Source organism: Varroa destructor, unplaced genomic scaffold (genome assembly GCF_002443255.2).
Source record: "Varroa destructor unplaced genomic scaffold, Vdes_3.0 BEIS01000003.1, whole genome shotgun sequence".
In the NCBI taxonomy this organism is placed as follows: domain Eukaryota; kingdom Metazoa; phylum Arthropoda; class Arachnida; order Mesostigmata; family Varroidae; genus Varroa; species Varroa destructor.
This window is the reverse complement of record NW_019211456.1, coordinates 52,181,248-52,194,874: the sequence shown is the minus strand read 5'-3', so window position 1 is coordinate 52,194,874 and position 13,627 is coordinate 52,181,248. Positions and strand designations below refer to the sequence as shown.

General features: G+C 41.7%; 1 protein-coding gene across 2 annotated transcripts in view; it reads right to left on the bottom strand.

Annotated features, from left to right (window-relative positions):
• Positions 1 to 13,627, bottom strand: part of LOC111248478 (uncharacterized) — a 180,368-nt gene that overhangs the window by 11,219 nt on the left and 155,522 nt on the right. For both annotated transcript variants that reach the window (XM_022800943.2, XM_022800942.2), the window contains exons 4-7: positions 10,438 to 10,569; positions 8,361 to 8,581; positions 7,414 to 7,601; positions 4,355 to 4,663 (exon numbers count right to left, since the gene is read on the bottom strand). In XM_022800943.2, the coding sequence (XP_022656678.1) occupies positions 4,355 to 4,663; positions 7,414 to 7,601; positions 8,361 to 8,581; positions 10,438 to 10,569 (850 nt within the window). The remainder of the gene's footprint in view (positions 1 to 4,354; positions 4,664 to 7,413; positions 7,602 to 8,360; positions 8,582 to 10,437; positions 10,570 to 13,627) is intronic.

The window sequence follows — 13,627 nt, the reverse complement described above, 5'->3', positions numbered from 1 at the left end:
TATATATATATGGATTTCCACACTCCTTCGTACAATTTGTACAAATAAATAAATCAAAAATCATCTACTCCAAGCTCCCAATATTCCTACGAGGTTTAGCTTAGCCAAACTGGAACAATATCGATGTTGTTTGTTTAATAACTGCTTCTTAAAAAGGAGACATATCGAGATCCAATTTTTTTTATGTGCAGATAAAATAATTTTTTTATGGACTGCTTGTTCAATGCGACTTCTATTTACTTCTTAAGAGCTTTAACTCGTTCTTTGCATCCGTCGTATAAAACAGCCAGGACTGCTTGGTACGAGATGGGTATTACGGGTAAAGGTACAACAAATTGTTTCTCAACAGGGCAAATAACCAGTGAATAAACCTGATCCGATTGAAAACGATGGCAAAAGGTACAATCAGTGGTATTATGTAACTTCAAGAAAGTCTAAAATCTTTTTAAGAGCAAAGCCTGTTTAACCTTCAGGACATCGGTAAGAAACTCGATCTTACGAAGTGGGAATTAGAGGGATTCCCATCTACTCAGGAAAAGTAAAGACAAAGTACTTCCAGGCGAACGTCGTTGGGTGAAGAACCTAAGAAGCTGAATAAGCTAGAGGGTGAAATGTATTCAGCACATTATATATGGAAGGTTTTATTCTCCAGCTGAGCTGAAGGACTGCTCGCTTGGTTGCCATTACTGCCGGAGGTTCAGGTCTGTGGCCATGTTAACCGCACTTGACCTTTTCACTCGCGTCTATCACGGGCAGGACAGTAGTAGACAACGCCAAACAGTCCGTTCCTTTCGTTCGCTGCTGCGTTAAGATTGCTAAAATTGCTTATATATATACATATGTATATATATGGAGCCCTATACTATACAGAAGATGATCGTGATGCGGTAACATAGTAAGCGATAGATGACTCGCATTTAGCGTTCGATTTATGTAACGGCAACTGTAAATTTAAATTACCATACTTCAAAGTACGTGGCGGAGTCAACGATCTGCTAAAAGCTGGCGAAAATGTCGCTGCTCGAGTGAATGCAGGGACTTAAAATCCATTGATCGGTGTTAAATATTCTGTTCAACGCGCACGAATAGAGCTCGATACATAACTCATTCGTCAACAGAGCTTAGATCCTGTTTTTGCGCTCGTTTTTTTTTTTTTCTGATACAACTAGCTAATCGCACGTAATTACCTAACTACAGACTATTGACTATTAATAGTATTAACTTTAGTTGCACTGCGGACCCCTCAGGAAATGAGCTGACTGGTAATTGGTCACCAGTCATAGAGACGGCGAGCCGTCTAATGAAATTTCTGCTTGTGCATAGAATAAAACGACCATCCTAAATGATCCCCGCACTTCTCCAGCATTTAGCCGCCGATATCTAATGCCCATTCCTTTATTTATTCACCTTTATGCTCCTTTGTTAGCTACTCTTACTCAACAACCCGCATGGGCTGCCGTCGATAGAGGGCGTGGTCGACGTCGAATTTTGCACGCAACGAAAGAAAATAAATGAAGAAACACTAACAACTAGCCAAACGGCTCCCCATGAGCATGCCTTCTGTATGTCGCTATTCGTTTTCTCCACGTTTTAGATTCAACTGCCCCTTCAATTGCCTTCTGCGTCGAGTGTATTGCTGCTACCGAGCCGTTCCTGTTAGTAGACACAGTCAAACGACTAAACTGACTCAGTTACGGCCTGTCTTGCCTATTTGCCCCCCAAACGTCTAAAGGCAGTGTAGCGCTGAATACTAAAAGCAGTGTTGACTCAGGAAGGTCAAATCAGCGTCAGCCGTCAACAAATCAGTCACTGACTCGAGTGGCTTTCACTATTTGAATGAGCTGGTTCGTAGGCGGAAAAAAAAAGAAATAGGACATGGCAGGGGGTGAAAAATTGTTGTATCGAAGAATATCAGTCGTTCATTATTAACACCATAGACTTTTTTGGCCATCGATACCATTTCCAATGTATTGTTTTTCTTGTCTATTCCTCTCGGCTCGTATCTCACATGCGAACTTGTGACCCCACAGTATTAGGTCCGTGTGGCTAGGCTTCGTCGTTGCCATTGCCGTCGACATCGATTTCGACCCATCATAATGCTGTAGTTGTATAGGAAGTTGATATTTCAAAAAAGAGAGTGAAGGTATTCCGCTGACAAGCGGGATCTGGAGAAGAAGAGGCTGTGGGACCTAGAAGTGAATTTATTCAGATTTAAGTTTCGAATTTTGCCGATTCCACGAATTTGATAAAGCTAGAGAACGATAGGGGCAAGAGCAAAAGTTAGGAGACAGAAGAGAAAGCAAACGAATTGAAAATGGATCTGTAGGTACGAGTCGCTATTGTGGGAGAAAACGATGAATGGGGGGGGGGGGGGGGCATGCGTACACCACTGCACGTAATGCGGAAAACGCCAAAACACGTGTAAGGCACGTGTGACGAATACAAAATATCGGCATGCGAATACTCTCCACTGAGAAGGAGTTAAAAAGCAGTAAATGGGCCAGCGAAGGCAGTGATTGATTCTAATAACTCGGTAAAAATGGGAATTCGGCGGCCTTTTACTACTACGTCTGGATAATTAAAGATATATCGCCGAATCAAATCAATATAAAAACCTACTAAAAGTTTAATAGCCAAAAGCGTTGTTCTGCTTCAAGACTGATTTTTCCTTTTTAGAAGGGAGCCGGCTAGGTACGTTAATTAAGAAAGCTAAAAAACGCTAACTTGAACACGCATACACAAATGGCATCCATGACAAAGCTATTATTGGAATAAACGTATAGAAATAAACAAATCGTTCGCTGAACGCTTGTTCCGAAATCTGGTGTTTGACATCCTTGAAAAATCGTAGATTAATGGAACAATTAGTGACTTTATTGTAATGATATATTGTATCATTATTTTTATTTACCGCCTCTAGATGGTTAACAGGAGCCTTTCTCATTGATCTCTCCCTACGTGCAGTTAGATCGCTGAACAGTAGTGTGTGTTCGACTTATAAAGTCTCATAGGGGATGCATGGAAATGTGTTAATACATTTAACTCGAATACATTGATGTCTCCTCACAAGTCACAATTTTTTTGGCAATATTTTTTACAATGTGGTAAGTTTCCTTCGATGATTGATACAGACGCGGTGAGAAAAAATAATACACAGTGTATCAATTTTTCCCACCACCGGAATTCGTAGACTCAAAAAGGAGAACTAATGGTTCCTATCAGGACTTATCGAAAAAAAAACATATAGCAAGGCTTGACATGTAATTGTGGCAAAGCAAATGAAATGGGATTCTACTACTAGGGCATCGTGCACCCCAACCAATAATAGATAGATAGATAGATTCCTTTATCGGTCTTGGGTGCAACCGACTGCTCGGCAGGGACAGGAATACAGATACGTATCTACGTGTATGATTGGCGACCGTCATGAGGATCCCCTTTTGGATGTAGAATTCCAAAAGGAGCGGGCCGCTCAACTACCATTGCTCCTGTCTCGGCGCGTACTGCAATATATAACAGGGTATTCGTACGGGAGATTTTTGTTACACCTTTGTTGCGATATAATCAAATGAAAAATTTTTTTCTAGAACTTGAACCATTTGCTCAGAGAGAATGGGTTATGGGTGCGGGAAACAGGTAGAATAGCAATGCAGTCACTCGGTATTAGAATTACCTTGGCATGCTATGTTACCCATTCTTCTCCTGCCAATCTACTGTCCCCTTCACGAGCTCTCGGTGCCCGCCACTTGGTTATATCATACTACATTTCCCTACTACTCAGTGCCCTTACCTCCCGATTCACTTTCTGTACTTTTGCGTCTGACTTGTGTTCCTCAAGCAAACATATATTCATGTTGATCCTACTACCAGGCTTCCGACGCGCCTGTCATTTAAACGAATACCAAGCAGCAACGGAAAAAGATCTAGGGTTTTGCTCCTACAGGCCACTGAAATGGATCGAGTCAATCCATGACTGATGAACAGGGACGACTAGGAAAAACAGTAAAAACATGGCTACAATGTTTAATCGTTGGGGGCCATGGCAGCGAATGCTGGCAGCAACCAAGGCGACTACGGGGCGCGGAGGGCGCATTGGCTGTCGAAATTATGCTTCGCTGAAGTGATCAACGGGGCGCGGAGGGCGTATTGGCTGTCGAAATTACGCTTCGCTGAAGCGACCAACGGGGCGCGAAGGGCGCATTGGCTGTCGAAATTACGCTTCGCTGAAGTGACCAACGCGGCGCACACGTAGTGAAGCAAGGACCTTTTTTTTTTTCTTTTTTTTTTTTTTTTTTTTTTATAGCAATACAGTGCATCGCATAATAGATTAAGCCTTATGTATTGGAACACTTACACTGGACTTGTTAGGTGTGCTGTCATTTGCTGTTGATTTGGAAAGGCGACGTTACAAGCTTCGCAATAAAATGGGAGTGACTGTAAAGCTGTCTGGGACGAAAAGAGGGCAGCGGTAAGTGCTGCCGCTTGAGATTGCGCAGCTCCAAGAAGATTTGCCGATGTTACCGTGGGATGATGACCGGGGGTTAACGCTGAGGCGTGCGCGCCGTGCGGTCCTGTCACAAGAGCAGCAGTAGCGGCGGCTGCTACCCCGGTGGTCGCAGCTCCCGCACTTGTCGCAATTTTTAAAGGTAGTCCTGTCGGAGGTCTGTCGATAGATTAGCAACAAAACAAAAACCCAAGTAAACAGGGTAAAACAAAAGAAGAGTGTTAAAAGTACAGAGTCGATCATTTACGGGTAATAATAATTGTACTAAATTAATTTTTCCCCAAAATTTTAGATTACTGATCGCCATTCTGTGACGGATAAAGTCCCTTGCAAGTTTGGGTGCTGAAAGGATCTACGAAAGATAACAAGTATGCAATAATGTAATAGAGCGTCGGGAACTAATATGCTGCAATTATGTATCAATGGTCGAAGTCTTCAATTATTCTCCCGTTATACGAGAATGTAAAATTTGGTCGACAATTGACTCACTAAAGTAGCTCATATGCTACACATATGAGCAACATGGATTTTTTTGGTTAATGATTCACACCGTACTACACAGTTTAATTGATCCCTTTGAAATCTCTGAATAAACTGTATGCACTTGTATATTGGATTCTCCTTCCAAATATCCTCTCTAGAGTACCTCTTCTTCATAACAACATCATCTCTAAATTCAGATATTAGTTTTACCTTCTTCTTTCCACTACAGATTCCCTTCCATGCCCCATCTAAATATTGCTGTCCATTTTGTCGTTAACGCTCAAATGCCCGCATGTGTTGCATAAATGTTGCATTCAGATTAACCTTATTCTGCACACTGCAAAGTGTGTTTAATTTCCTCGTATTCAAAATCCTTTTGCCTTCTTTTTTTTTCGTCGGAGACTAATTCCAGGTTCTTCGTCGTCTAGCATCTCTGTCATTGCTCTATGAGACTCGCCACGCTTCGGCGTTTGACTTTTATGTGCTTTATCGTTTTCTGACTGCCCTAGCATCTTATACAGCGTGCCGGTTTATCTTGAGATTATTATATGACTTTTCCAGTTCAGACATGTTGACATGGTTCAAACCGCCCTGGTCTCACGCAAGACCATTCATTCCGTAGCCTACCCGCGCTCTTAGTTCATGCGACCCACGACGAACCCCGGGGCAGTTCAGCCCCGGGCGTCCACTACCATACGCCATCACTAATCAGAATCGAAATCGCCCAAAGCACCTTCCACCTTAACCGCCTCTCTGACCCGCTGGCATTGATCATTGCGTTAGTCTTCCTTAACAGTTCCAGTATTCTTCCACTTTCTGATTATCCGTATCAAATAGTTACCGCTGGTCTAACCATGTCCGGGAATAACTCGCACGAATTTTACATTGGTTCCAGTATGTTATATTACCATAGGTAAGGCAAGCTATTTAAACTTACTCCTATTCTGAGACAGAGCACTTGGTCGTCTTTCGTTAACCAGTAAAGATTCGAGTGTCTTTGCGTAACGTTTTCCAATATATTGTTTGAAAATATCATCATTTTCTTCATGCGAGCGATTGCTTTGGGTACTTTTCTGCCTTCGGTGTGGATGCCTGCTTCCAATTAAGTGTAGATTTCATTCTTCATAATCTTCTTTCGTCTTCCAAGTTCTGTCTATTGTCGTTGTAACGTTCGTACTTTTGCATCGCTCAGTGGCCCGGCATCATGGCTTGAACAATTTTCTCTTCTGTCATTGCTTTTTTGGCCAGCGACCTAATTTTCGAGATTACTGCCTTTTCCGCCCCGTCTATAGAGCGATCTACCCTAACAGATTACCGTATTGACTCAATCATCCCGGTCGAATGCGCAGCGAACCCCCTTTGCTTGAGTGTTTCTTCGTTCGGTTTCGCTAATATATTTTTACAACAACTCGTACGGCCTTTGTCCTGTAGGCCACAAATGAATCATATTGCTTTTGATTCCGTAGCTCATCAGCTACTTTTACTATCAATATATTCTCTTCCGGAAGTCACCTATGCCAACTGCTAGACCTAATCACCTGTCATTACATTCGAGCTACCACCCGTTTGAACATCTGTTTCCGTATGCATTCACTGGCTTGATCTGTCCCCCGCGACGATGTAGTCTTCCGTTACTAACTACACAAATTTGTATCGCTGAAGGGTTGGCTTAGCTTACTCTGTGTAGGAGTCTTTAGTCTGGTGATAACGATTGGCCCCGATAATACGTGAGCGCTTTGGCTCGTCTGTGGGAAAAAATCAACCACTATGTAAGCTGCTGTCTGACACACCTACGAATGATTACTTAATGCTATAAGCTACTCATTTCGCTGGCGGTCTTCAATATAATAGTTTCGAGTAACGACTACGCTGAAGCCTAAAGGTTTATAGAATAGCTTTAGTCTATCAAAACGAATTGTTTCATTTATGACGAGAGATACAAAGTGATCCGATTCGAAAGATCGATGAGAAGCGAACTTTTCCCGGTCAGTGATTGACAAATTTTTTGTTTTCTATGTGCACAGTGAAAAGGACAGCGTGTACATTAGATGAACACCTTATCCTCTTTCTAGCTGGAGTATAAACCTTCGCAGTTGACAAATAAAGCCATTCAGAACAACTTCGCTAATTATCGTAGTGATGTTTTGAAAAATAGACGACTGCCATCGCCAGCAATAGGACTGACCGGACAAAGAAGATCAGTCTGTTTCTTTGAATTTTTACTAACCAGTCCATGCCGAATGAATTGCAGCCTATCTCCTATGCTACTGTTAGTAGTTGCTACGAGCCTGGACCAATGGGAAGAATGTTCAATATAAGTTGTACCCTAGTCTATTCTACGAATACGCTAAGTAATTTGTCGCTCTGTTAATCATACCTAGCATACATACCACCGTACAGCAGTAAGACAACTTATGTATACGTACTGTCTTTGCCATTTACCGGTGACCGGGTTGTAGAAGCCTTTCGGTAATGGGGGCTCTCCCCTGAGTCTTCTCTGATGATTTCGTCCGGCGTAGTGCTGCTTTGCTTGCACATCTGAGGTGAACGCTACATCACATAGCTTGCAGAAACTCTCTTCGAGCTTGTCACCCCCAGCGCTCTTTTTTTCCAACTAAACAAACATCACAATCAGTAAAATCAAAGCGTCCGCAAACCATAAGAGAAATCATAGTACAAAGCATGTGATCCCTGTAAGTATAAAAGTAACCTAACTCATTGCCAAGAAGTCGAAACAACTCGTTCGAGTGTCAATCCGTGCATAAGTTGTTAGAACATTTCCCCTGTAGGTCTGAGGTGATCGATGAAAATTATTCGATGATGATGAGTATTTAAAATTTGTTTTTATTTGTAAAATGCCTGCCATAGTGAAGCCGATTCAATTTAGTCCCTGTGTGGCTGAGCGGGTACGTGTGAGAACCTAACATGAGTACTTGATAACTCGTCATTTTAATGAATACTTTGTAAGCTTTTACTGCCATTAGTAATTGTAGTTCGATTTTCTGTAGTCGGAAAGACCGATAGTCTTTGTCTTTTTGCAGAAATCTGTCGTACAGTGATTTTAGCCCGCTCTACTTGTCGGTTTCGGTGGGTTGTATGAGACTGCTCAACGCTTAACAAAAACTGGACTCCCTAGGTATGCTGTAAACAAAAGCTTCCATACACGCAATAGTCATTCAGAAGCACCAGTAGAGCATCGTACCTTTGTAGCGTTTGCTCAATTTTTCGTGCACAAGAAGTTAATGTAATAATAAATCAGCTTACAAGCCTATATCCGTGAACTAGACCCGGCCCACGATTGTCCCTATTTCCTGCTCATTATTGGGAAGCGATGGCAGTGTTTGCAATACTAAAAAATATCGTTTATGACAACCTTTTTTTGTTGGTGGAGTTCCTTGAGCTTGTGCAGATCACTTGTTCTCCCGGCTTTCTCTAGGTATTGCCTGAGGCGTCGATGATGACTTTTACCGTCGTAATGTGCTGAGGCTTGGAGACGACCATTGAGCTTGGCGTCACATACCTTGCAGTAAAGAGGTTGCATCAGGTCGCTCAAAGAAGGTATTTGGGCGCACGGGTCGTTGAATGTAGACACACCTAACTCAGTCCAAATGATATCTGTGTTGTTAGCACATATTAAATATTTAAAAAAAATCGCTTGTTAAATTGTCATCACTATCTCAAAAATGTGTTGGCAGCTCTTCAAATCTAGTGTTGTATTCCATATTCTCATGATTTCGTCGTAGGTCCCGTGAACGTTTGTGATAATAATAAGGAACGCCTTTTTTCCGCTCAGTACCTGCAGAACAGTAAGATGGTACTAGCTGTGATCGATTTGATTTCAACTGTAAGCCCTCAATTTGTGCGAAACGGGCAGCGTCGTTCCCTCTAGATTAAGGCCTTTAGCATATGACTAGGGCCGAAATAGAAGGGATTGGAACTAACGTGTTTGGTTGGTCGATAAAAGCAAGAAGGGCATGAAGGGCCCCTGGGCGGGTTACTTGTTCAAAACTTCGTTTCCACCACAAGCTGTTAGGCCAACAGCATCCTGAAGCCGCAATTTCTTTAGCAATCGGGCTACGAAAGAACATATGAAGTGTTCCAGATGTCCACTCATGATTTAGCAGGGGGTTACACTGGTCCTTCACACGGATTCTGCGGTCAGTCCTAAATGTTGGGTTGCCGAAACAAGGAGATGACTTTTTGGTTTTCAGTGCAACTTTTTATATCTACGGCTCTCGCTATCTGAGAGGAAATAATGTGTGTTGCTTGCCGATAGTTTTACTTTATCAAGCAATAAAATTTTATACGACAGAGACAAACAGTCGATAAGAAATGCATCAAACCCATGATGTGGATGCGGTTTAATATATTCAAGGCAAGAGGGGCAATAAACCATTAGTAAAGAAAGGACGATAAAGGCGGCTTTGTTTTTAAAAGATAACAAATGCGCAAGCATGTGCATGACCCCAAGTAACATCATATATGATGTCGTTTTAGATCAGAATGACTCCTGAGTATGCGAAATAGTGAAATTAATTAAGTTCGTTTGACACGAGCACGAAAATGACAGCAAATTTGGTCAAACATATAGTAACAAAGGTACACCAACTCTGTCTTTAATGGAGGTAGTCAGCGTACAAATAAAATTATGCACGCTGAATTTATTGGCTGAGGTAGTTTTCTCTTCAGAAAGGGCAAAAAAACGTTCTCCGTCGCGACAACTAGTTATAAATGATTAGAAGAAATAGTTGCTGCCGTTTGCTACGTTATTTTGAATAACCATCATCGACACAAAATGGAAAGAAGTGCTATGAATGAAAGAAATCTCTGATTATATATAGAAGTGCGCGAATTAACGGTGCTTTGGTGTCCGTTTGTAAGGAATGTAATCCAATTTTTTTTAACAGAATCCGGTAGGCCAAAGGCAAGTATTAATATAAGTAAGAGGTTTGTGCCTCATGTCACAGGCTTTTATATGACATAACGCGTATAAGTAAGGCAAGGCAATTGTAGTGAGTAGGACGACAACGCGGGGGGCAAGAAAGCTACGTCACAGTTGGAAGTTTTTAACGACAACGTTGAGGATTGTTTGTGTAGCGTAGTCATTAACGAAATAACTCAAATAGATGGGCGAGTGGTGATTCCGCTCTATTTCTGCACACGAAACAACCTGTTTAATTTTCGTACAGATCGCTACTTGTCCCAAGACAATATGAATTGCGTTAATGTCAACATAGGTGTTTATACAATATTTTTAAATGTTAAGAGAGTGACGTACTAATGAATGCTAGCTGATCCGGATCAATAATTGTCAGCTAAGATGAACGTGCTATTAGATTTTGTTTATTTAAGTATAATTTTTGTGTGTTGGAAATACAATTCATGATCCTTCACGGTGTACGCCATGAAGCGTGATACAGTAAATGTTTTCTAAAGAGGTCCTACGTTACCTGACGTTAAGCTACAGTTGCTGCTGGCGTTTGAGGTAGCTGATGTACTTAGACTGAGACCATCACTAGGCGGCGTGGGGGGCTTTTCAGGGTTGAGCGCAGCCCCCATAGGCTGAGGACTCGTTGAAGAGTCTGTAACGAAAATGCCACCAAATAAGTTGTTTTTCATCAAGTGATAATGGAGTCACAAAAAGCCAAAACTAGTTATAGTCTAACATGTAGGTTTGTTGATAGGTGTATCCGCCGTTCGAACGCCGAGCCAGTATTCAATAGGTATTGTATAAAAGTTTCAATTCATTCATCGATTAGTAATACTATCCAGGTAATGATGCTCTTAAATTCGACTCATATGGATTAGTCATCAATATTTTGTCAACTTAATGCTTAAGTAAATTACTTGTCATACCCATGATAAAACTTAGACATAGGTAAAATCGCACGCCTCACTATGAGTGTGATCTCGTGTGAAAAGACACATTTTGATAATAGTCTGTGCTTTTTTTCTTTTTTAAAGAACAGCTGGGGGAGTGGGACAAGAAGGTAAAATAAGGTAGGCCGCGTTGGTTCGCAGCACTGTGCGAGAAAGGGCGAACTGGTATAACTAATGGTGATTGTGGAGAAGCAGCATCACTACGGTATTACTAGTATAAAGATACTACAGTACCGAATATGATCTTTATTACATAAGCTCATGTCCGCAAGCTAAACATTATCTTACAAGGCCCCTCGACAGCTGGTGTGAAAAACTATTATAGGGACTTTTTATGCGATATTGTCTTAACTTTAACTTTTATATATAGATGTATACTATTATTAGATTGCATGAGATACTGCAGCGTGAATGGCAAAGCCTGTGGTTTAGGCTTATTAGGACCGCTACGTGAGGTTTGTTTAACGACACAGACCTGTGTGAATACAATTTTTTTTATTTTTCATTAAAGTGTACCTACATATTACAATGGTTGTACTCGTAGACTCTTTGGTCCATACCTTCTTGGACGTCGGTACGACAAAATGTAAGTCAGGCAAAATAGTGCTTGATGTAGTATGTCAGTCTTTTGTGTAGGTCGTCCAAGAAAGTCTGGCGAAAATATTGGTAAAAAATTTGAGAATGCTAACCTCAAAATCAGAAACCAGCACCTCCGTGAAACCCCTTTTACACCAAAACTCACCGTTTTAACAACAGTCGACCATCAGTTGAGTTCGAAGTCAGTCTTCAAGGGCCCCCTAGACGCACACTGATTTTCCGAACCCCTTTTCGAAAACCTTTCCTTTGGATAGTTCAAGCTTCCCTAGTCAACTCGGTCTCTTTTTAGCAAGTTCTTTTGCCTTTCGTCCTAATCCTGAGTTGTCTTATGTACTGACTTCCTCTCGACTGAGGACCCACAACATAGCAGAGTCAAGCAGATTGGCGGTCAATTTCGAATAAAGCGTATGAGGTTTACGTAATGACAACGGCATAAGGCTATCTGTGTTACAGATACGGCCGACATCGCAAGATGGACGGTGGTCGTTACATAGGCAGTTTTGTTTACCGCATCAGGACCGAGGGCAACAATAAAACGGACTTATTGGTTCCGACAACAGACGACAGATACGTGGGAAAACGTACTTTACAGGGTAAAAAAGGGATGCACAATTGTTATTTCGTTGATTCGGTCTTTGCTACAACAACCTCTCGGCATTTAGCTTTCACTACGTATTGTATAGATCATAAAGTGTCATAAGATGCCCCTTAGTCTGAACAGGAAACTGACATCTAAAGAACATCGCGCAACGACTGCTGAACTGAAAATCGCCGATAACATTGATACGATTAAAAAAAGAGATTCGGGAAAACGTAACGTTTTGGCACCTATGGAAAGAGAAATTTGTGAGATATTTGTTTAAGTGAGAGTTGGTCGAAAAAGTGGGCAAATCAGAAAGAGCCCATTTATGCTGAAACCTCGGTATTATGTAAGTTGATCATCATTAACTCATATCAGAACAGCCTTTTTGATCTATTTCCGCCAGTCGGTTTATTGTGGATACATCGATTCCGCATATGTTGACCATTAAACTCGTAATATGAAAGCATGCTTGATGTTTGTGTCGAAGAGCTCTCTAATAACCATAGACTTATTTTTATATATATGCTATAGTTATTTCACAGTTGTCGAATACTAAGAGTGATTCTTGCTAAACCCCTTCATGGTTAACCGCGCGTGAAGTGAAGCCGTAATTTGGGTTGCTAAGTAAAAACCCCCGCACACTTTAACTTGTCCAATCGACAAGCAAAGAAGGATCCTCCATTATACTTTATACTGGTGACTCACCGGTGCATTTGCTTAATACATTACGCCATCTTAAAGAAGCCTTTAAGCCAATAAAAAGTCGGCTAGGTGTTTATGCAAGTACGAATAACCTATTGCTGAATTTACAACTTCAATGAACGGCACCCCAGTGGGTCAGGGGATTGATCAGCGTAAGAGATCAAGCTAGCTAGTAATTGCAGAGCACTTCTGATTCTTCTGTTTCATTATGTACGTGAAGCACATAAAGAAGCCGGGTTCAAGGAAAAGAATATTTTAAAATTTACTCGAACTTCGTTATTACCATTTTATCATCAATAAAAACACTATAGCCGTTTTATCGGTTTCTTAGTATGCGTATATTGTTCAAATGTAATTATATGCCAGAGGATTTTCCAACTTAATAATAAACGGGTAGCTTAGAGACGATTCTGGTGGAAGGAGCATTGCAAGGGGGAACGGGCACACTAATAATACACGCGATAGAACGACGATATAGTGATCGGAATCAGGAACTCCCTTAACATCAGACAGCCGAAAACTCACTAAAATTAAGTTGCTGTAGCAAGAAAGGCTTAATAATTCAATTTGTGTGGAGCTGTTGTCAAGAAAATTGGTCGCCTTGTTACTGCTATTGTGCTTGTCGTTTGTTTAAGTCTCGTCCCTTTCTATTTTTTCGAGTACGACGGGGTAGTGAAAAACAGGGACGGGGGCAAGATGACAAACAGCAAGCGATGCTCGGCATCATCTAGTCGATCTCCCTGTCACACTCAGCTCCCGTCGCCCTCAGCATCACCGGTGCTACGACCGCAATTGCTGCCGCCAGCACAATCCACCGCAATAACCCCCCCCCCCCTTCCCCCCCGTGGCCTCCGCCTAACATGGCGGAACCAGTCACC